The 24,856-nt window shown below is 49.8% G+C and overlaps 1 protein-coding gene across 1 annotated transcript in view; it reads right to left on the bottom strand.

Annotated features, from left to right (window-relative positions):
* Nucleotides 1-2,750: 2,750 nt before the first annotated feature.
* The window catches only part of AGBL2 (AGBL carboxypeptidase 2), a 986,768-nt gene continuing 964,662 nt past the window's right edge, over nucleotides 2,751-24,856 (bottom strand). The window contains exon 23 of the mRNA XM_086959752.1: nucleotides 2,751-4,722. Coding sequence (XP_086815878.1) covers nucleotides 4,011-4,722 — 712 coding nt within the window. The 3' untranslated portion in view covers nucleotides 2,751-4,010. The remainder of the gene's footprint in view (nucleotides 4,723-24,856) is intronic.

Here is a 24,856-nt window from a genome sequence, read left to right as displayed (position 1 = left end):
TACTACAGTCCTTGCAGCCTTGAAATCAGGGTCTCCCTCCGATCCTTGCCCTGCCAGGGTCCTGGGTGAGATAGCTGAAACAGTAAGCAATGAGATTACCCAGATTGTCAATCTCTCTTTTTCCTCTGCTACTGTCCTGCTCTGCTGGAAGCAAGCCAAATTGCTACCGCTTTTAAAAAAGACTGGGCTTGATCCAGCTGTACTCTCTAACTACCGCCCTATCTCTTTACTGCCTGCCTTAGCAAAGGTCTGCGAGAAGATCGCTTTTAAACAACTGGACAATTTTATTGAAACTTCCCAAGCACTACATCCTGCTCAATCAGGATTTCGGGCCGCCTACAGTACCGAAACGGCGCTTGTCGAAGTGTCAGAGGCTATTCGAGAGTGCCTGGACGGAGGTGGCAGAGCAGCTCTGATTTTATTGGATCTCTCTGCCGCCTTCGACACGGTGCCCCATTCATTACTCCTCACTAGACTGGCGGCCGTCGGTATCACTGGCCCCGCACTAGACTGGCTGACGTCCTTCCTGGACAATAGGACTCAACAGGTCTGGATGCCTCCTTTTGCCTCCCTCCCCAAGAAACTTTCTACTGGAGTCCCCCAGGGGTCTACTCTTAGCCCCCTGCTTTTTAATATTTACCTGACCCCTCTGATTTATCTGGCGGAACAACTGGGGGCCAAAATCATGGCGTACGCCGACGATACCCAACTTTTGTTCACCTGGCCAAAGGACAATTTGGATACATCGGCGGCCCAACTCTGCCTGTCATCCGTCTTCCGTTGGTTAGCGCTTGCTCAGCTCAAGTGCAATGAGGACAAGTCTGAGGTGATCTTCTACGGCTCCTTCCCTGACAATTTTAGTGACCTTTTATGGCCTCGCGACCTGCCCTGCCTAAAATCCATCGGTGGCCCAGCAAAAAACCTTGGAGTCTGGTTCGGGAATGACCTTAAGTTCGAAGACCATATTAAAAAACTTACGGGGGTTTGCTTTGCCACTCTCAAGGCCCTCCGCAGGTTTTTTCCCCTCCTTCCGAGAGAGGCCAAGGAGACGGTGCTGCGCGCCCTAATTCTTTCTAGGCTTGACTATGCCAACGGTCTGTTTTGTGGTCTCCCAGCCTTCCTGATCCAACGTCTCCAGGTCATCCAAAATGCGTCCGCCAGGCTTCTGTTCAATCTCCCCATCAGTTCTAGTGTTCGCTCTTGTCTCAAGACCCTCCACTGGCTTCCGGTTGCCCACCGGATTTTGTTTAAAACTCTTGTTCTGGCCTTCTGCGCGGTCCATCTGACCGATCCTGTCTATCTGAGAAAAAGGTTTGCCCTGTACATCCCTAACAGATGTCTCCGTTCGGCCAATCAGTGCCAAATGACGGTCCCCAGATTTAGGCTCTCCCGATTAGGTGGCCAGTCCATCTCGGTCACGGCCTCTAGGGCCTGGAATGCTCTCTCTTTCCATCTTAGAGTTGCTCCTAACATTACGGCCTTTAAGAAAGGGCTGAAACCCCATCTGTTCAACATCACCCTCTAATTCTGCTAATTTCCATTTTTTCCTCGGAATCTGACCTCACCTTCCGTGCCAGGATACTATTTTAGTAACAGAGCTTGCTACAAAATCCTTTATATCATATTTCTTGTTGTCGGAGAAGGGACCACGGGTAAGTGAGGGTCTAGAGGATGTAAGACTGCTAGTCCACTGGTCCAGACTCAGTCTGTGCCAGTTTCTCATTCTTCGTGTGGTGGGAATGCTAGGGGGAAGGTTGTGAGTGGTCCAGGTGATAGGAATCAGAAAATGATCTGTCCAGGGAAGGCGGGTGATGGTGCCCACTTCGAGATATGCGCAGTTGCTGAAAACGGGGTCTAAAAGATGTCCTTTGACATGAGTAGGGGAGGGGACAAGTTGTTCCAGCTGAACTGCAGCTAAACTTGCCGTCCGCTCTACGGCGAGAAAAATATTACAGAAGGCCTTGTTCCATTTCCAGTTGGCCTACACTCTGTGCCTTGCTTTCTTATTCACCTAACAAGAAAGACAATCTCCGGGCTTCTAATATATTCTGCCAATGAACCTTGGATCTTGAGACCACTTTATGACCTAGCTTGTGACAGAAGCCACGGTAGGCTGTGGGAGAAAGACGCAACCATACAAAGGCTTCTTTTAAATTGTGTCTGGCCCAACCATGCAGGAGTTTGCAGTACGCTCGAGCTCAGGGTTCTGCTACTGATCCATAATGCATATGTTTCCAGGTATCTTAAAACCAAAATACCCAGCCACTCACCATTAGCTTTCAAGCTAGGAATGTAATTTACTGAGCAGCTCAAGTATGTTCCCATGGGGGAATTGTTCCTAATTCTGCAAGAGGCTTCCCTTGCTAACAGTATCACTTTCAAGAGAGACTTTTTGGAGACTTATCATCAACCATGAACACCTTTTTGGGTTCCCTTGACTGGTGATCCAGACTTACTACCATAATAGCATTTTGGGTTAAAGGTGGCGTCCTACTACACCAGAGATACTGTCTGTGCTGCGTCTTTGTGTGATGTGGGTTGTGGGTGTTGTTACGCCTCAACATTGCACCTTGTCATTTTTTAGAAGGAACTGTCTCCGTATCTGGGCCAGGCAGCATTGCTACCTCTGCAAGGTTGTAGTGAGGCGCACCCGCCTCCATGTACCTCAAACCCGCACACTGCCCACCCTAAGACGGTGGCTGGAGTTTATCAACACAAACAGTGTGTAAATATCTCTATTTAGCGTTTACAGATGAAAGTATTTACTGCTTGGGTCACGCTCATTCACACAGCATACGAACAGGCTCTAGATTTCAAACTGAAGGGCCCCCAGAGCACAGCAGAGAAGGGTCCTTCCAGGGGCTGAACAACGCTCCAGACTTCACCTAATGAGATAAGTCCTGTGAAAGTCAAACAGGAGTAAGGAGTTGCTGTGATCGCATGTGGGATAGTGGGTCTGTGAGTGTTATGTTATGTTATCGCGTATTTGTAGAGCGCACAGCTACTCAATAGAGTGTCCCAGCGCTAGCGGAAACAAAGCGAATAGTATGAAGAAGAAAGCGAACTCACAGACGAAAGGGAGGAGATTACTGCTGAAACAGCCATGTTTTAAGTTGTTTCCTGAAAAGCCAAATGTCGGACAATTGCCTGATTGCTGTTGGGAGTTTATTCCATAGGTGTGCAACCTGAACTTGAAAAGAGCGACCTCCTCTACGGGAGCGATCGAATTTAGGCACACTCATCAGATGTTGATGAGATGATCTTAAAGCTCCACCAGGTGTGTAAAAGCTCACTCTTCTCCTAATGTAGTTTGTCTCAGCGCCATGCAAGGCTTTAAAAGCCAATGTCAGGGCTTTGAACGGAATTCTGCTGTGAATAGGGAGCCAATGTAAGTTCTTGAGATGGGGGGAAATGTGGGCTCTAGGGCCCAACATGAGAATGGCTCTAGTGGCCGCGTTCTGCACAACCTGGAGTTTACTCAGAAGGCATTCTGGGAGACCCAAGTAGAGGACATTTGCGTAGTCCAGCCTTGAGGTGATAAGGGCCTGGACCACCGTCCTTCTATGGGAGAGAGACAAAAGAGGTAAAACATTTCGGAGCATTTTCAGGGTTCCATAGCAGGTGCCAACCACTGATTGAACTTGGGTCTTCACGTCCAGTGAGTTGTCCAGTTTTACCCCATAATTTTTAGCTACTCTCACGGAGGTCTGAGGGGGGGACATATCAGACGGCCACTACTGCCTCCAGACTTCTGGGTCCAGAGCTCCAAAAAGAATCACTTCTGATTTAGCAGAATTGCACTGGAGCTGGTTTTGGCTAAACCAGGAAAAGACCTTACTCAGCGCTAGTACTGAGTGTCTGGGATTCCACGTGCTGATGGGTGAGCGTGCATGTACCTGAGGGTATCTGGGATCGCATGTTCTGTGCATGTGCTGCTAGAGCTCCATGTGCCGGGCCATATCGATGGCAGTCACATGACTGAATAAAGCGAGAAGAAGTCTGTGCTCATGTCAGGGATGGTCTTCTTGCTCCTCTGAACCACTGTCCTCTCCTAGGGTTGACAGCTGATGCTTGAGGGTCTCCAGCAGAGAGGGTCTGATCCCTGTCTGTGCCCGCTGCTTCTCAGAGAGGTCCCTACCAGTAGCTGCTTGGTCTGATTTCTGGGCACTGAAGCCTGTAGCGGCCTTTGGTGCACACTTGGTGCTGTTGGCGTTCTTTGGAGTGTTGTTAATGCTGCATGAGTCGTTTGGTGCAAGCTTTTTGCTACTGTAGTCCATTGGACTTGTGATGCTGCCAGAATCTTTAAGGGTACTCTTGATGATGTTGGCACTCGCGATGCTGCTCGCGTCCCTCAGTGCACTCTTGATGATGTTGGCACTTGCCTTGCCGTTGGCCTCCATCAGTGCACTCTTGATGATGTTGGCACTCGCAACGCTGCTGTAGTTTTGTGGAACCTTAGAGATGGGGTTGGTGTCCTTCGCTGTACTCTTGGTCTTGTCTTCTGAGTCACTGAGCTGCCTACCAGTGGAGCGAGGCAGCTGGTAAGCCTGACCAGAGACCCTCTTTCTTGCATCGGAGATATCTGACTTCCATGTCCCAAGGTTTTTCGTTCTCTCTCTCTGGTCTGCGCTCTCTCTACTGAGTGACGACTGTGGCACAAGCGATCTGCTGCTGTCCACTGGCGCGCCCAGGAATGGATCTTCCGCATTCAAGGGGTTGGATCTGCAAAGATACAAGAATGTGAGTTTTAATATAAATGTCAGCCGGCTATATGGTAAAAAGTCAGGATGTTTGTTCAATTGACATGATGATGAAGGGAGTCTAAGAGAGAGGGGAGGGCACGTCTGTCCCTCATCTCTCTCTGGAACCCCCTTCATCGACCTCTGACTGGGATGGTTGATGATGTTCATAAGAGCTTTGGAAACACCTATTCTGCTCTGCACATGGCCACAGACTACTTTACCCCTTTGTCTCTCGGTCGGTCATTCTGTAGCATGTATGAAACGAAATATGAAACAAATTATCCAACCCAATTGTGGTTCAGAGCGATGCTCCTGCCCTCAGTTCTGCCCCGTCAGTAGGTGCGGCTTGGTGTCTGTAGTGGCACTGGGTAACATCATCACAGACCTTCACTGGTCGCACCCAATAGCCTACACAATCATCATTTCTCGACACTCAATCACTGTGGACGAGAAGGTGAGTTTTGGCAGCAGGGCTGAGTTTAACCAAGAGGAGGACAGTTGTTTACACATAGTCTAGTGGGGTTGTAGAATCCCCAATGCCAACCTCTACTGACACAGACAATCTGCTGGAGATTGTTTTCTATACTAATCAGAGAAAAATTAAAAGTTACTTACTTGTAATCCGAGGTCTAAATTGTGGGAATCTTCCCTGAAGTCATAAACAAGTGAATGGTCTTGCCCATGTGTAGGTTACCACAGCACTTTCCAACACATGCCAGGAGGAGGCGGTTCTGACACATCTACGAAACACAGCTTGGTTGATCCTCTAATTCTTTTCAATAAAATACACATTTCTTCTATTAAAGTTTACCAATGGCTCCTTACAAATTCCTGCACAGCTGTCTGGTTTGCTAAAGACATCTTGGGGACATTCAGCAAGCTGACCTTGCTTTCTATTTGCTAGCTTTATTAGCTTTAGGCTGTCCAGGTTGAGTTTGTCCCACCCATTGCCAAACCTTGTTTACTTTATACTTCCATAAAATCGTTTTCTGTAAAGAGGATTTTAAATCTTGTTCTTATCTTGTCACATTTACCGTGCAGACACAAACAGAGGTCAAAGGTTAGGCTCTGTCTCCGAGGCAGCTTAGTGTTTATTTATCTTTCTCTGACTTCAAAGTGAGAGAATGTATGTGCCAATACTGATAAGTACCAATGGAAGAGGAGAAGATTCAAGATGTTTTTACTTTTCTAGTACACAACAAAAAAAACCTGCGCCTGCATGACGAACACTCGTCGTCGTCGTGGTCCTACGGAGGCACCAAAGACAATCCTCATTGGGGTCGGTGATAGGCATATGACCCCCACATTCCCTGCAAAGCTTAAAACCAGACTTCCTCTGGATAACCCTGTCACTGCTACAATTTCAGGAAGAGTCCTGTAAGAATGAAACTCCAGGAATGGAGAGCCCTGGAAAAAACAGTTACGGCTCGACGGCGCGGAAAAAGGGAACTGACATAAGCACGGCAACGAGGTCTTCTAATGGCTGTGATGAAATTACGCGGAGTCGTGTGAGGAGCCATTCCATTGTGACGTCCTCGTACATGTGGGAGAGCTATGGAATGCTGCGCATCGGGAATTCAAAAGGTGAGGCATCCACAGGCAGATGTATCCATCAGAACTGCTCTTACAGCCTGCCGAGGGTGGGCTGGCAGACTCATTTTACTCTTGTTGCAGCCAGGGCGGCACAACCAGAGGTGCAATCCCTGGGGTAACCCTCTAAAATACATGCCCTGGGTTCCATTTACTAGGGACTTAGAGGTAAGCTAACTCAGCCAATTTGGGTAAACGCCAATTAGACAGATCAGTTTAAGGGTGAGGGTAAGAGCACTGGCACTGAGGTCTAGTTAGAAGGCCCCAGTGCACTCTCCGAGTTGAAAAACTAGCAGCACCAGTCCAAAAACTTGGGGGGAAAAGGAGCATTACATCGCCCCCCTGCCAGATGAAAGGTGATGAACAACTAACCCTTGTCCTGGTGGTTCTCATTAACTAAATGGAAGAGCCTGGAAAGTGGGATCTGCACTGGCATGGTCAGTCCCAAGTCCGCAAGGTCCATACCCTGTAGGGAAGTGGACCACCTAAAAAGCTTGGGGTTCTTTCCTTTCATCTGCTTCAACCATCTAAGAGGTATGTGGTCACTGGAACTTTGCAGTGAGACCCAGATAGAGTCTCAGCTTCTTCAAGGACCAAACCACAGCAAAGGATCCCCTCTCTATGGCACTCCAATGCTGTTCTCTGTGGAGCCGCCTGCTAATGAAGGCAACTGACTGATCCGGGCCCAACTCATTCACTTGTGACAACACTGCCCCAATCCCGTGTTCAGAGGGATTCTGTCTGAACAATGAATCCCTTACTGAAGTCAGGTGCCTTCAGGGCAGGTGCTGAGCACAGTGCTTACTACAGGGTATTAAAATCTTTCTGGCACTGGTCAGTCCGGATAACTTTCCTGGGCTGTTTCTTGGAGGACAGTTCAGTTAGTGGTGCCACTATGGTACCATAACCTTTTCCAAATCTACTGTAGCATCCAGTCAGACCAAGAAAGTCTCTAACTTGGGTCTGGGTCTTAGGAGCTTCCCAGACCAGAATTGTCTTGATCTTGGGTTGGAGAAGTTGTACTTGGTGGCCTAATTACGGAACAGAGCCTTGCCCTATCTGGCACATACTTACCTTGACAGTTTGCCCTGCCTGCTGCAGGCCCTAAGCACTTCGTTCAGTTGATCCTCCCAGGTGGAGCTGAATACAGCTTTATCATTAAGATAAGCTGCACTAAAATTATCCATGCCTGGAAGCACTCTGTTCACCAACCTCTGGAAGGTGGCAGGTGCATTCTTAAACCCAAAGGGCTTCACTTTGAACTCAAAGTGGCTTTCAGGTGTAGACAAAGAAGACCTCTCCTTGGCTCCTGGTGTGAGGGCTATCTGCCAATAACCTGTTGTCAAGCCAAAGGGACTCAGATATTTGGCTGCCCCCAAATTATCAATGAGCTTATCAGCTCTGGGAATAAGGTAGGCGTCAGTCTTAGTGACTGCAAGGAGGCACCCAGAACCTAATCTCAGACATCCCGCCTTTTGGATTGGGCCTGGGTACCAGCACCACTGGAATGGCCCATGAACTACTGGAGGGCTCAGTCACCCGCAACTCCAGGATGTTAACCTCAGCTTCAATGCTGTCCTTTTACCTGGTCAGACAACCTGCATATCTTGCTTTTGCCAGGCACACTGCCACCACTGTCCACATCAAGGGCACACATGTTGTCAGAACTGGAGTCAAAGAGAAAAGTCCAGCAATCGGCCTCATTACTGACGACAGTCTCTTTGTTGCTGTTCTGCTAGGGTGGAGGAGAGTACTACTACCTCCACACTTCCATGCTGGGTGTTAGACAATAAGAGGCCAGGGAGAGGTTCACTCTCTTCTTCCTCTCTACCATCTGTCACCATCAACATGGCGTGGTCTTCCTTGTCATGGTGTCACTTCAGCCTGTTCACTTGGATAGACCTGTGAGGGCTCCGGGGCGGGGGGTACCCAAGTCGACCAAGTAGGTGGCTTCCACATTTTTCTCTATGATAGGGTATGGACCAGTCCACCTGTCCTGCAGTGCCCATGGTGCCACAGGCTCCCAAAACCACACCAAATACCCTGGTCAGTACTGAACCATAGAGAGCTTCTGGTCATACGAGTGCTTCATAAGCTCCTGACTGGCCTCCACATTCTTGTTTGCCTCTTCATGTACTCAGCCATCCTGGAGTGTAGGTCAAGCACATACTCCACTATGTCCTGCTTAGGTTCCTTGAAGGGTCCCTCCCATCCCTCTTTAACCAAGCTAAGCAGACCTCTTAGAGGGTATCCAAAGGGTAGCTCAAAGGGACTAAAGCCAACTCCTTTTTGGGGACATCTCTGTAGCCAATAGTAGGCATGGGAGAATATCCCATCTCCTCCTGAGTTTCTCAGGCAACCCCAGGATCATGCCTTTCAGGGTCTTGGTGAATATTTCTACTAGACAATTTTCTTGCAGACAGTGGGGGGTGAACTTATAAGTCATACCACACTCATACCACATGGCTTTCAGATAGAGGCACACATTTCATGTCTGCCTATCTGATTTCACCACCTTAAGGATCCCAACCCTCATGAAAACTCCAAGGAGGGCTTTAGCTACTGCAGGAGCAGTGACTCTCCTCAGGGGATTAGCTTCAGGGCATCTGGTGGCATGGTTCACTAACACCAAGATAAACCTATTCTTAGAGTGATGGGTGGCCTATGGGACCAACAAACAAGTTACTTAACTTTGGTAACGCTTTTTCTGGTGGATACAGTATCTGCCTGTGGATTCCTCATCTTATGAATATCCCCTGTGCCAGCATTCTGCGGATTTTCTTTCCTACCACTCTCTACGCCGACGAGGACGACACAATGCCACAGCTCCGCTTGCAACTCTGCATGACGTCCCCGGAGCCATTAGAGAGCCACGTCGGCGTGATGACGTCAGTTCCACCCATTTTTCCATGCCACAGAGGCGAAGGGTGAACCGACAGCATATTCAAAGTAAACACAGTACACAATATTCAACAACCACACATAGTGTAGATTCAAAAAGAAAGCCAAAGGGCAACAGCATTTCCTACACACCACACAATGCACAATAATACATCACATATTAAACAATCATGTTAAAAAAAACACCTTTAAGGTATATAAGGGTGGACAATGGGGAGGCGGGTGGGCCAGTGAGGAATCCACAGGCAGATACTGTATCCAGCAGAAAAAGCGTTACCGAAGGTAAGTAACTTGTTCTTCTGATGGATACATCTGCCTGTGGATTCCTCATCTTATGAATAGAATCCCGCAGCAGTCCCACTCTCGGAGGGTGTCCACCCTTCTATACCAAAAAGTCACGTAGGACTAAGCGCGCAAAGTGGCCCTCCCTCCTCATTTCGGAGTCCAAGAAATAATGCTTTGCGAAAGTGTGGAGGGAGGCCCAAGTCGCTGCTTTACAAATGTCCACTACAGGTACACCTCTGACCAAAGCAGAGGTGGATGACTTGGCTCTGTTAGAATGAGCTCTAATACCATAAGGCAGTTCCTTACCAGCCAGGGCGTAGCAGATCTTGATGCACAAGATGATCCACCTGGATGGAGTGCACTTGTGTACCACCTTGCCCTTCATGCGTCCAACGTAGCCCACAAAGAGCTGATCGTCCACTCGCAAGTCTTTGGTCCTTTCCACTTTCCAAATAAAAGCTCACCGCTCTTTAAGGATCCAGGCAGTGAAGTCTCTCCTCCTCCTTGGAAGGGTGAGGGGGAGGATATAACATAGGAAGAGTAATGGACTGCCCTAGATGGAAGGGAAGGGAGTCCTGAGGACCATCCTTTTAGCATGAATGGTTAAAAACGGGGGATGGAGAGGGGGTTTGAACTGAGAGCCTGAAGCTCACTCACCCTCTTTGCTGAGGGAGTAGCCACAACAAAGAACGATTTGAAAAAGACAAAAGCCTCAAAGGATAACTATGTAAGGGTTCAAACGGGCAACCCATAAAGAAAGTTACAACAAGATTCAAATCCCATTGAGGCATAACAAAGGGGGAAGGCGGAAACCTATTAGTAAGGCCCTTAATAAATCTCAAAACAATGGGAGATTTAAATAAAGAAGGCTGATCTGGCAAACAAATAAACACTGATAAAGCCAACAAATATCCCTTAACAGTGGCCACAGCACATCCCTGCTGAGCCAAGAAAAGTGAAAACTGAAGAACATTCATGAAGTGGGCCTTAAAGAATCAATGGATCTATCTCCACACCATTTAACAAACCTAGACCAACTGTAAGAGTAAATTGACTTAGTGAAGAGTCACCTGGACGATAAGATAACACACACAACATCCGGAGGGGGAGAGAAGGAACTCAGGTTGCCCCGTTCAATCTCCAGGCATGAAGGTGCAGGCTCTAGAGGTGGGGGTGTAAAACCTGCCCCTGCGACTGTGAGAGGAGGTCTGCCCTTTGAGGGAGACGGAGCGGAGGGTGCTATGAGAGGTGAAGTAGATCTGTGTACCACACCCTTCTTGGCCAATCCGGGGTGATCAATATAACTTGGGCCCGGTCTTGGCGAATCTTCCTCAGAACCAGAGGAATCAAGGGTATGGGAAGAAAGGCGTAAAGGAGATGTGAGCTCCAATTCAAATGAAAGGCGTCCCCCAACGCTCCCTGCACCGGATACTGAAGACTGCAGAACAACGGGCAGTGCGTGTTCTCTTTAGTGGCAAACAGGTCCAACCGAGGAATCCCCCACATCTGAAAGATGTGAAGAAGCCTCCACTCAAGATCGGTCAAGTAATGCCGACTGAGACTGTCCGCACGAACATTTATCTCACCGGCTAGATGATTTGCAAACACACAAAACTGATGGTTCTCTGCCCAGGACCAGAGTCACAGAGCTTCTCGACTGCCATCCTTCTTGGGGATCAGGAAATACCGGGAGTAGCATCCCTGACCCATTTCCTGCTCCGGAACCACCTCTATCGCACCTTTCTGCAAAAGCAAAAGTACTTCCTTCTGAAGAAGAAGTAAATGGTCCTCTGAACAAAAACTTTGGCGAGGAGGGTAATGTGGAGGGAATTCCCGAAAGGAAGGGCATACCCATTCTCTTCAAGGTTTAAAACCCAAAGGTCTGACATGAACGATTCCCAACCCTGAAGAAAATGAGACAACCGACCCTCTACAGGGCCTACATGATCCAGGATGGGGGATCTAGGGCTGCTTTCCTGCGTTACCAGGGGGAGAAGGGGAGGTCGAAGAGGAGGAGAGATTGCGGTTAGATCCACGTTGGCGACCCATGGCTCGTCCTCTATAGGACTCATAGAGGGGATTTTGCTGCTGCTGCTGAGGTTATCGTAAGCTACGAAAGGAAGACCTTCCGAATCCACGATATTTTTTATATCCAAACCCCCTTATCTGGGTTTGCAGACCCAAAGACTTCGCCGTAGCTCCACTGTCTTTAAACCTTTGAAGGGCAGAATCCACCTTCTCCCTGAAAAGCTTTGACCCATCAAAAGGCAAATCAACCAGTGTAGCTTGAATATCAGGGGAAAAACCAGAGGATCTAAGCCAAGCTTGCCTCCTGGTAGCAATGGAGGAACCCATAACCCTGGCCATCAATGCGTGTATATAACGGCCCAACCAACAGGTAGCATTGGTAGATTTAAGAACCATGCTTGAAGACTTTCTCAGCCGACTGCTCCAGTTTTTTTGAGTCTATGTCAGCAGGAGCCTGGGGAAGAGCACCGAAGACTGTTTAGATCAGGACGCCTGTACCACCAAACTTTCTGGAGGAGGATGAGAAGACGGAAAGGGAGAATCCCCTGGAACAGACCTATACCTTCTTGCCACCGATTTAGACACAGCAGGAGAAGATAGTGGTTTCCGCCATACCTCAAGAATAGGCTCAGTCAAGGCTTCTTTGAAAGGTAACAAGGGCTCAACTATTGAAGAAGGCGGATGTAAAACCGCAGTGAGCAAATTTGGCCTGAACTCAGCAGTTGGTAACTGTAAGTCCAAAAGATCCGCTGCCTTTCTTATAACAGTATAGTATGGAGCTACCTTTTGAGGTGGAGAAGCCCTTGTGGAAGAAAGCTCCTACTCAGGAGAAGTGTCCAGCCCACTTGCATCCTATATACCTTCAAAATCATCTACTGATTCTTCTATTTCACCCTCTTCAACCTCCTGTCTTTGATACTGCTCTTCCTCCAGCAGTCTCTGCGCCTCTCTCCTTGATCTAAATCTAGGAATCAAAATCAGCGGCGCCACACATGGCACCGACATCTCTGGAGCCGGTGTCGAAGGAGGATCCGAATGAGGAATCAGCGCCGCACATGGCCGAGAGGAAGGTCCACCAGACTGCGCCTGGGACTCCATGAACGGCGTCGAAACCCTCAGAGCCAGAAACTACCATGAAGGCGCTGTCGGCATGAATGGCATAAAGGGTGCCTGGGCATAGTGCTGAGTCACACCCAAGTTAAAGGCCAGTGGACTCATGGGACCCGAGGGTGCTCCAGAGGGGAAGGCTGCTGTAGCAAAGTCTCCGTACATAGCATTAAAAAATGCATAGGATCTGATCCCGGAGTTGGAAATTGCGGAAATGGATTCGACCCAGAATCCAAACGAGGAGCATCCGGATTCGGAACAGCTGAATCCACCGGAGCCACAGGATCGACCTAGTGCACAGGAGAAGCAGGAGAAGAAACAATCTGGAGTGGTAACTCTTCCGAATCCTGCGAACACCTCGGTGCCGGAGACTGTGCCAGTGTGCTTTTTGGAGACGGAGATCTCTACTGAGTCACTTGAGGAGAAGGAGAAGGCGAAGGAGACACAAGTTCTTTTTGACGACATCGAGAGACCGGCAAAGGCTACCTCGAACCCTTACCCTTCGACGTACGACGCTGAGATCCATGTCTTCTCTTCTTTTTGTGTTTCCTCGACTTTGACGAATGCGAAACCGACAACTTCGACTTAGCTCTTTTTCAGCCTCTTCCTTCCTTCTTCGCCTTAGTCATAGAGAGCTTAGCTTCCCGTTCTTTAAGAGCCTTAGGGTTCATCTTCCTGCAACTGGAACAGTCCTCCACGTTATGATCAGACGACAAACACCATATGCAGTCTTCATGGAGGTCAGTGGTGGATATGTGACCCCCACACTCTCTGCAGGGCTTGAATCTAGACTTCCTCGAAGATGACATCCTAACAGCAACAGTCTAAAGATAGAATCAACATCAAAGTATCTCAACAGTATGGAGAGAGCCAGAAAACCATTACGCGTCGACGGTGCGGAAAACAAGCATTTGCAATGCAATAGGTCTCGCATTAGAAAAGTTTGAGCTATTGGTATTGTAAATTACACTTTTTTTATTTATGTGTTGGGTTTGAAAATAGCGAAATTAATAGCTTTGTCATTTACAATGCCAATAGTTTTAACTTTCGCAAATGTGACACCTATAGCATTTGTAATGCAATATGTGTTGTGTTTACGTGACTTAGATGTATTCATATTACAAATAACAATGGCTTTTGGAAGGAGGAGCTTAGCGCGCATCCAAGATGGTCGCGTGAGCAAAGGGCTCCCGAGACCCTCGCCGCCTCCCACATATATCCTGCCACAGATCCTGATACAGACGACGGGTTATTGCGGACATGACCCTGCTGATCTAATAGCTTTTTTCAAAAATCGATTTGGATGCCGAGAACCGGACTTACTCCGCTCCGATAATTAAAGGCCTACATCGAGGGGTAGCCCTGGACTCCAGTCCCCGGAATACCCAGGAGACAGTTGAACAACAACGGCTAGTGAAATACGACTGGTGCCCCTGTTGTACTTTCGGTTTCGTTTTCAGCTCTTGTCTATTGAAACCTGGCTGCCCTCTGCTCTTGTTCGCCCATGGTCTAATTGGATTGAACGCTTGTATGATGCGCCTGGTCTTTTGTCTTTTCTCAGCTTTTTTCGTAAGGAGCCATTCACACCAGGTTCCAAAAGCCCCTTTGGGGCGCACCGCTCAACATGGCGAACAAGCCTGACAGCGAGAGACGGACGACCAAGACCACGTCCCGAGGGGGCGCCACTCAATCCAACATCATGGATCGATACACTCACCCTAAAGGTTCCCCCAGTGGTAGTGGTAAAATCCAGGACGACCTTGGAGACGCCCGGACTTGCTCCAGAACGGTCTCCCACTCCCTGGGCCCACGCTTTAAGACTGCTACTGACCGCATTTGGGTATCGTTGCTAGCGCTGTGAATTACTGTGTTAGCGCTGTGTGTGCATTTAAGGCTAGCTCTCTCTGTATAGCGCTGTGTATCAGTGTGATAGCGCTGTGTGGGCATTCATCCTAACTCGCTCTGTGTAGCGCTGTGTGTTGTCTGTGGTGGCGCAGTGTTTTGCATCACATCGTGGCTCTTTTTGAAGACACTGTAACTGACCTGTATTGGCATTTAGCGCTGCTCGCTCCGCTCCGCATTGCTGTAGGCGCTCTGATCCCATTTGCTGCCCCTGCCTCAGTTTCACTTTCACCCTCCATCTTGTCTGTGTTGGTGCTCCCTGGGCCGCCCCTCCTCCCCGCTACCGCCTCCCAGCTGCTGCCCCTCCCACGCTCCGCCCCCTTCACCATCCATTTATGACCAATGACCTAACGCGCAGCGTTCACGCGCAGCGACCGCGCCCAATTCGCGCCGAAGGTGCGCCAAAGGTAAGCCCGTCTACGCCCGTCCGCGCCTGGTCCGCGCCCAGCGCCAGAGCCCCTGGTCCTCGTAAAGTCCACCCCTCCCGCATTACTTACGATGCCACCACCCTCCTAGCCCTCAACCCCGGCCGCTCCCTCAACTGCGTCCAAGCTGCTCCTGGACACACCCATGGACCCTTTTCCTGCTACTCCTGCAAGTTCGACGGCACCAAGAACAACTCCTCATCTACGAACTCACAACAGATATCCGATCCCAACCACCTACAATGCATCCTGCTCAACACCCGCTCGGTCCACAGACACGCCATTGACCTCTGGAATCTACTCGACACCATCTCTCCGGACGTCGCCTTCCTAACAGAAACATGGATGAATGCCTCTTCAGCCCCAGACATCACCATTGCCATCCCGGAAGGCTATAAGATCATTCGCAAGAACCGTACCGGCCACACAGGAGGAGGCATCGCTATCGTCCATAAGAAATCCATCCGCATCTCAACCAGCTCAGACGTCAATCTCGCCAACTCTGAACACCTTCACTTCCAGATCCACATCGACCCCAAGACCACACTCAGAGGCACCCTCCTTTACAGGCCACCAGGACCCCGCGCACAATTTAGTGAAGACATCACGGACTTCATCACTCCACACTCGCTCCCCTCCGAGGACTACATCCTTTTGGGAGACCTCAACTTTCACCTTGAAAAGAACAACGACCGCAACACCACCACCCTTTTGGACAACCTCGCAAACCTCGGACTTAAACAACTTGTCACTACCCCCACCCACATCGCAGGTCACACACTCGACCCTATCTTCACCTCCAGCAAGCATGTTTCCTTCAGCCACACCACAGCTCTCCTTTGGACTGACCACAGCTGCGTTCACTTCACCTACAACAAGCCCACATCCAACAACCACCCCCAACCCACTCTGCAAAGAAACTGGAACAAAATCACCATCGACCAGATCTCCTCATCGCTTCTTCAAAAGCCCCCCGCCCACTCCTCAAACCCAGACCAAGCAGCCACCAACCTCTCCCAATGGTTATCCAACAGCGCCGACATCCTAGCACCACTGAAAAAACGACAAATCAAACTAGGCAGCAAAAAGGCCTCCTGGTTCAACGATGACCTTAAGAAATCGAAGAAACTCTGTCGCTCCCTCGAGAAGGCCTGGAAAAAAGACCCAACCACCAGCACCAAGGACGCCTTCAAAAACGCCACCCGCATACACCACCAACTAATCCGAAATGCCAAGAAAGCAGCCTTCAAGGACCGTCTAGATAACAACGCCCACAACAGCAAGGAATTATTCAACATCGTCAAGGAATTTACCAACCCCTCAGCCAACTCCAACGACATCACCCCCTCTCAAGCCCTCTGCGACTCCCTAGCCTCATTCTTCCACAACAAAATTGCAGACATCCACAACAGCTTCAACAACCAACCCGGAGACCAACCCACCCAATCCCCTGCAGGACCCCCACCCCCCTGATCATCCTCAATGACTGGAAGCCAATCTCCACTGAGGACACCATCCGTCTGATGAACTCTATCCACTCAGGATCCCCCACTGACCCTTGCCCTCACCATATCTTTAACAAAGCAGACTCCATTATTGCACCGCACCTCCGAGACGTCATCAACTGCTCCCTCAACTCCGCAACCTTCCCGGAAAGCTGGAAACATGCCGAACTCAGCGCCCTCCTGAAGAAACCCACAGCTGACCCCACCGAACTCAAAAACTATCGCCCTATCTCACTCCTTCCATTCCCGGCCAAAGTCATCGAGAAAGCTGTCAACAACCAGCTCGCCGCATTCCTCGAAACCAACAAATCCCTCGACTCCTCACAGTCCGGCTTCCGAGCCAAGCACAGCACCGAAACCGCCCTCATCGCAGCAACAGACGACATTCGAACTCTACTGGACAATGGAGACACAGTCGCCCTCATCCTCCTCGACCTCTCCGCAGCCTTCGACAAAGTCTGCCATAGCACCCTTCTACAGCGCCCCAAAAACATCGGAATCCAAGGAAAAGCACTGGAATGGATCACCTCGTTCCTCTCCGGAAGAACCCAGAGAGTCCGCCTTCCACCATTCAAGTCAGAGGCTACTGAAGTCATCTGCGGCGTACCTCAAGGGTCCTCACTCAGTCCCACCCTCTTCAACGTTTACATGAGCCCCCTCGCGGCCATCGCACGCCAACATAACCTCAACATCATCTCCTACGCCGACGACACTCAACTGATCCTATCACTCACCAGAGACCCTAACACGGCCAAAACCAACCTACACGAAGGAATGAAAGAAGTAGCCGAATGGATGAAGCACAGCCGTCTGAAACTGAACTCAGACAAAACAGAAGTCCTCATCTTAGGTACCTCCCCCTCCGCCTGGGACGACTCTTGGTGGCCAGAGGCCCTTGGAAAAGCACCCATCCCGACGGACCACGCACGGAACCTGGGCGTCATCCTGGATTCCTCACTCTCGATGAACAGACAAGTCAACGCCGTTTCTTCATCTTGCTTCAACATTCTTCGCATGCTCAAAAAAACATTTAGCTGGATCCCTACCGAAACTAGAAAAACAGTCACCCACGCTCTGGTCACGAGCCATCTGGACTACGGAAACACCCTCTACGCCGGCACCACCGCAAAACTCGAGAAAAAACTACAACGCATCCAGAACGCCTCAGCCAGGCTCATATTAGACATCCCGCGTAAAGAACACATCTCTGATCACCTGAAAAACCTCCACTGGCTCCCCGTCAATAAGAGGATCACTTTCCGGCTCCTAACCCACGCACACAAAGCACTCTACGAAATCGGACCCGAATGCCTCAACACACGACTATCCTTCTACACCCTCTGCCGCCAGCTACGATCCTCCAACCAAGCCCTTGCCACTGTACCTCGCATCAACAAAACCACCATGGGAGGTAGATCCTTCTCCTACCTAGCAGCTAAAACTTGGAACTCACTTCCCACTCACCTTCGCCTTACTCAGAACCACCTAGCATTCAGAAAGCAACTCAAAACGTGGATATTCGACAAGTAACTCCCTACCCTTCTTCAAGCGCCTTGAGACCCTCTGGGTATGTAGCGCGCTATACAAATCTTTTGACTTGACTTGACTTGACTTGGAGGTGGCTCCCCAGAGACGGAAGAGTTGACACTGCGAGACATAATGGGCGCCATTGCAAGCGTGAAAACATCCATGGGCCAGCAATACGAGACATTGGCCTCAAAACTTGACACAGTGGCTATTGATGTCAATTTGATTAGGACTGACTTGGCGAAGACCAATGAATGGGTCAAGTCATTGGATATCAAGACCGCCAGTCTTACAACCGACATGTCCGATCTCCAGACCGAGGTCCATAATTTAAGAACTTCAAATGACCAGTTCGCCCGCCGGCTAGATGACTTCGAAAGCCGTGCGAGGCGTAACCAAGTACGCATCATCGGTGACCGGGAGAAGTCCGCTGAATTGATGACGGATCTCCTTGTGGAAGATCTGATATTAAATCATCTCTCCCCTAAGGGCCTCAGCAATTTCTACGCGGTGGAGCGTGCCCACAGAGTTCCGGGCGGGAGACACAAACCAGGCGCCCCACCACGGCCCATAATTGCCAGAATTTTTAATTTCAGGGACAGAGACGCTATCCTGCAGGCATCGAGGGCTAATGGCCCGACGAAATTCGAGAATGCGTCTATCAGTTTTTACCCAGACTTCACCCAATCTGTACAGAAACAGAGGATGGGATTTACTGGGGTGAAACGGAGACTTGGAGACATGGGCTTGAAATACGCCATACTCTTCCCTGCCCGACTACGTGTTGAACATAATGAACGTGTGCTCTTTTTTGATCGGCCTGATGTAGTTAGTGACTGGCTGGATACTTTATCGACGCATCGAGACCGCACGGAACAATCTGGAGGTGCGGAAGGTGGGCCGATGGAACAAGAGGAGTGAGTGTGGATCGGCGCGTACAGTCCATGGACTTTGCAGCAGTGGTTCGTTGCAGTCTTGGGTTAATGTGAATATAAAGATTATATACCCAGAGGCGGCAGGGTAATTGGGACTCTTCCTCCTTCCGCGGTGTTCTTCTCTCTTTTTGTAGATTAGTTTTGGGGTAGGGCGACAGGCACACTGCAAGTTGGGGTGGTTTTCTGGACTAACGCAGGGGTGCAGGGTGGGGGGATGTGTTTCGGGGATTTCTTGGGGGTGGCAGGGGGTACTTTATTTTCTTTTGTATTGTTTTAGAGGCTACGTATCTTTGTACATTTTGTTTTTTGTGTCCTTCTCGCTGTTTGGGAGATTCCAACATCATTCCTGGGATGGGGGGTAGGGGTTGAGGGTACTAAGTTGGAATGTCATTGGCTTGGGAGACAGGATAAAACGGGGGATAGTACTGCAGTTCTTGAAACGCCTTTCCCCTGATGTAGTGTTGTTACAGGAAACGCACTTGGTGGGGAACACATGCCACGCAATGAATAGGCGAGGCTATCGACTAATCGCACACTCGGGGTTCACCTCCGGATCGAGAGGTACTAGTGTCCTTGTTAGGAACTCCCTCCCCTTGGAAATTGACAAAAAATCCTGGATGATAGGGGACGGTATGCCGCTATTATTGGTAGATGGGAGGGGAAGACGAAGTGTGGCTCACCGGTTAGAGGCGGCAGACCCAGAAGCAGAGGTCGGCCCGGGACCAGGGTTCAATTCCCGACGCGGCAAGGTACGGAACCAATGTCAGCGGGCTTGATAAATCTCGGCTCAGTGCCTCTCTAACCAAGGGTCCCACGCTGCAACTCTGGGCAATAGCTTGCTTAATCTCCACAACGGCCCCCTCGCTGCCGGGGATGCCTGGCTTCACCTTGGGGATGCCCAATAGGGACCATCTCACAGGGAAAGCCAGGACGGGTTCCTCAGCGGTACACAGCGCCAAGAAACCCTGGGGTGAAAGTGCGCTCTACAAATTCATACTAGCATAACATAACATAACTCTCCGTATATGTTCCACCAGGTTTACAAACCACAGCATTTGCTGAATTGGGGAAAGTGGTGTTGGGGTTTCCCGAAGGGATTTTGGTTGTAGGTGGAGACTTCAATTCCGTCGTCTGTGGTAGAGAGGATCGTAACCCCCCCAGGGATCTTACAAGATCGCAATCTTGGCTTGGTAACTTCCTGGAGACACTGGGTCTTGTTGATTGTTGGAGACTGATGCACCCCGGACAGGCTCAATACACCTTTCATTCTGGTGCACATGGGAGCCTCGCGAGGCTTGATTACGTCCTCATGCCGGCGGCGCAGGCCGTGTCGGTAAAAGAGGTTAGGCACTTGGCCAGAGGTATTTCGGACCACTCCCCACTATGGCTTCTTATTGATATTCAGCTGGGAGCCGGGGGTCGGGTTGCTCCGATCAATCCCTGGCATCTCCGGAACCCTGAAACCCAGGCGGGTGTGGTCAGGTCAATCGATCACTATTTCGCTGAAAATGTGGGGTCTGTATCCTCCTCCATTTCGCTGTGGGAGGCCTTTAAGACTGTGATTCGGGGTCAGACACTGTCGTTGATCACCAGTGCGAAGAAACGTAAGAATGAGGAGGTTATGCGTTTGGAGTCTGAAATCACTGCCCTGGAGGCAGAGCTGGAGTCTGGGGCCACGCAGGATAAGTTGCATGCCTTGAACCTCAAACAGTTTGACTATAGAGCCCTGGTGACCGACGCTGCCAAGGCCATGAGTCGTGAGCAACAGGGACGACTGTATGATGTGGGTGATAAAGCGGGGAAGCTGATTGCATGGTTGGATAAAAAGGAAAGACTGAATCGTGTCGTGCCTGTTGTTGAAAGAGCGGATGGTGTGCGTGTGGTTGATCCGGTGGAGATAGTGGAGGGTTTTGCACATCATTTTCAAACGGTGTTTGCGCCAGTCTCAGATAGGCCTGAGGAGGACTCGCATTTATTGCTCAGAGATATCGCATTGCCTTGCTTGTCTGATTCTGACAGAGAGCTTATGGAGGCGGAATTTTCCAACGATGAAATAGCGCTCGCTATTCACTCCATCCGCTCGGGAAAAGCTACAGGCCCTAACGGTATCCCCATTGAACTGTACAAGCTGTGTCCTGACAAAATGGCGCCATATCTCCGCGAGATGTTTCTGGAGTCGCGTGAAGTTGGGTCACTTCCCCGAGACCAGAGACTGGCGTCCATTGTCGTGATCCATAAAGAAGGGAAACCCCGGGACCTATGTGCGTCTTACAGACCAATATCACTCTTGAATGCCGAACCTAAGATCCTGGCAAAACTGTTAGCAAATCGGCTGATTAAGGTGATTGGGGATCTGATACACCCGGATCAGTCCGGATTCATTCCTCATCGTAACACCGCGCTGAACTTGCGTCGTCTTCATGGCGTCCTCGCGAGAGCGGAGTCGTTGCGTGAGCCGGCCATTTTGGTCTCCTTGGATGCCACGATGGCCTCCGATATCGTGGAATGGCCGTACTTATGGGCGGCCCTCGCAAACTTTGGTTTGGGTCCAGGGTTTCGCGGTTGGGTCAAACTCCTTTATGAGGATCTGCTGGCCCAGGTGGTGGTTAATGGCAGGGTTTCGGAATCCTTTACTCTCGGGAGGGGCACGCGGCCGGGATGCCCCTTATCTCCGTTGCTCTTTGCGCTTGCCTTGGAACCCCTAGCTGCGTGGCTGCGGTGGGAACCATCGCTTAAGGGCATTAGATGGACCCCCGACTTTGAAGACCGCATATCTTTATATGCGGACGATATCCTTTTGTACCTTACTTCCCCTCGGAAGTCATTGGGGGTGCTGTTTGATGTCCTTTGCTCATTCGGGAAGAATTCCGGCCTAGTGATTAATTGGGCTAAATCTAGTGTTTACTCGCTTACCGGTGAGGTACCACCCTTGCCGCGTATCTGCCCGATACAGATAACCGTCTTTAAGTACTTGGGGATCTATGTATCGCTTGACCCTGCGGTTCGGTTTCAGCGTAACTTGCTCCCTCCGCATCTTCGGCTGAAATCCGATGTAGCGGCCTGGTGTGGATTGCCGTTGTCTCCGGTCGGAAGGGCAGCCCTATTCAAGATGATGTCCCTGCCCAGATTTCTATACGCCCTTCAAAATACACTCGATCTCGTGTCCGCCAGCTATTTCCGCGACATAGAATGCCTTCAGAGGCAGCTGTTATGGGGCGGGCGTCCCGGCATCGCCGTAGCAAAGTTAACACTGCCCTGGTACGATGGGGGCATCGTGTTACCGGACATCAAACGCTATTATTGGGCTTCCCAACTGAGTGCAATCAATCATGCCATGTACGGCCCTGCGTCGAACCCAGCATTCGAAATGGATAAATGGCTGCTCCCGGGAGGGAACTACAACCGGGCGCTATACTCCAAATCGACCGGTAGGACATTAACAGGGCCCACCGGGGTTGCAGTGCGGGTGTGGTATAGCGCGAATGTAGCTATGGGATGGTCGGATAAATTGACTCGAGCGACTCCGCTCTACGTCACTGAGAAATTAGGCAGTTTATGGACTATTAAGGGTTTCGAGAAGTGGGACCTCATTGGCATCAGTAAGGTTGGGGATCTTTGGGTCAAAGATAGGATAAAGACATTTGAGGAATTGAAAGTGGAATACGCGCTAAACGATAGGGAGTATTTCCGTTACATGCAGGCCCGGCACGCGCTTGGTTCGGTCTTCCCGGCCGGAACCTTAATCCCGGAATCTTCTCCCCTTGAAGATAGAGTGCTTGATGGACATGTCCCGGACAGCACCATTTCTCTAATGTATAAAAAACGTATTAATGATCGAACAGATCTCCTTTTACAGCTGCGGGAGACCTGGACCGGCGATGGGCTGGAGCTGGATGATGAAGATTGGCTGGCTGCGATATCCTCTCCTAAGGAGGTCGCGATTCCAGCCCGTCTCCGACTGGTGCAATTAAAGATCTTACAACGTATCTACATAACAGGACCCTGGCTGTTGGGTATGGGTTATTCTGTGGATGGGCTGTGTAAGCGTGGGTGTGGTATGATGGGAACCTTCCTCCATATTTTATGGGAGTGCCCTGAGGTGGTGTCATTCTGGAACCGTGTGCATGTTGTCATGGAGGAAGTTACGGGAGTCTCGTTGTTGCCTGAGGTCCGACGTTGTTTGCTGAATGTGTGGGAACCTAATGACTATAACGTGGCACAGACACAATGGGTCACTCTTGGGAATATGGTGGCTAAGAGGGACATTGCGCAACTGTGGGGGTCCCAGAGAGCACCTAGGGTCTCAGCTTGGAAAGAAAACATGGACTGGTGCATGTTTAGGGAAGAAACTGTGTATGTTGCACGTGGCAGGCCCAAGAAGTGGGGGAGAATATGGAACCAGTGGAACCTGTATCATGGGGAGATCTGTACTCCTCCTCTTGTAAATATCCCGGAAATACCGCAGTCCCCATAGCCTGATGTTCCTTCTACCTTGTAGAGTTTCGCTGCTGCTATGATTGCTTACTCTCTGTTCCCCCCTTCCCCCTTTTTTCTATTGTTTCATCCACTGACATTCGTGTATTTTCGCTGATGCGGCTCTCCCCCTTCTGGGAGGGACACTTCACATAAAGTTCCTGTTTTGCCTCGCTGTTTTTATGTTTTTTTTTCCCGTTCATTTTATATATACTTAAAATGTAAAACCTCAATTCATCCTGTGTCTCAACATATACTCTCAAGGACTATATGCCAACTCGCCGCCGGACCCCCGGGTTGTCGACTGAAGTGCCGTGTACCTGTACAATATTATGCTACTGTTTGCTTTAGCGACGGCCGGCCCTTGTGGTTGTAGGCTCGCACATGTAATTTTGTACTTGTAAATAAAGGTTTTTTTTTTTTTTTAAACATTGGCTTTTATTTTTTTAAAATAATTAATACTTAAATAAAAGCAATTGTAATTTATAATGGCAATAGCTAGAAATTTTGTAAATAACTTTTGTTATTGTTGTTATTGTTATTTTTGATTTGTATCGCTCCCAATCACCTGCAGGTCTCTAGGCGCTCGGAAATCGGTGGTAAGAACAATAACTTGGCAATCACAGAATAAGAGGCATCCACTGGCCTATATAGCACTCATGATTCTTCTGAACAGCAGTGTTTTTAGCACCTTTCTAAATCGTAGGAGGTTCCCTTCCCTGCGCAGCGTCTCAGGTAGCGTGTTCCATAGCTGAGGAACTAACACAGAAAAGGCTCTCCCTCCCTTGGTTACAAGTTTGTACCGGGGACAGACCAATAACTGAGAATCTGAGGATCTAAGAGTTCTCATTGGACTGTACACCACCAAGCGATCCTTAATGTAGGCGGGTGCCAGACCGTAGATTGCCTTGTGAGCTGTGCACAGATTCTTAAATTCCACTCGCTCTTTGATAGGGAGCCAGTGCAGGCTCTGTAACAGGGGGATGCTTTAGTTCGTCTTGGGAGCCTGAAAATGAGTCGTGCAGCGTCGTTCATGACGACCTGTAGCCTATTGGTCAGGGTTTTCGGCAGGCCGAGATAGAGGGCATTACCGTAATCTATCCTTGAGATAACAGCGGCTGCTACGATTGAGCGCATCATGGATTGAGAAAGGACGGGAGCTAGCTTCCGTAGCTGTCGGATGATATTAGTGCAGCTTCCCACCACAGAAGAGATCTGACTGGCCATTGATAGATCGCAGTCCAGTTTGATCCCCAGGCTCTTTACATTCAAGCTAGGTTTTGGAGCCCGGCCTAACTCCGCAGGCCAGTAGAGGTCACACCATGGTGAGGTGGTAGATGGAATCACCAATACATCGGTGTTATCTGGATTGATTTTCAAAAGATAGGTTTTGGAGCCGGGCCTAACTCCGCAGGCCATGGTGAGGTGGTAGATGG

The sequence above is a fragment of the Lissotriton vulgaris genome, chromosome 2_2 (genome assembly GCF_964263255.1).
Source record: "Lissotriton vulgaris chromosome 2_2, aLisVul1.2, whole genome shotgun sequence".
Lineage (NCBI taxonomy): Eukaryota > Metazoa > Chordata > Amphibia > Caudata > Salamandridae > Lissotriton > Lissotriton vulgaris.
Note: the sequence above shows the minus strand (reverse complement) of the source record. Positions and strands in the feature narration are given on the sequence as shown.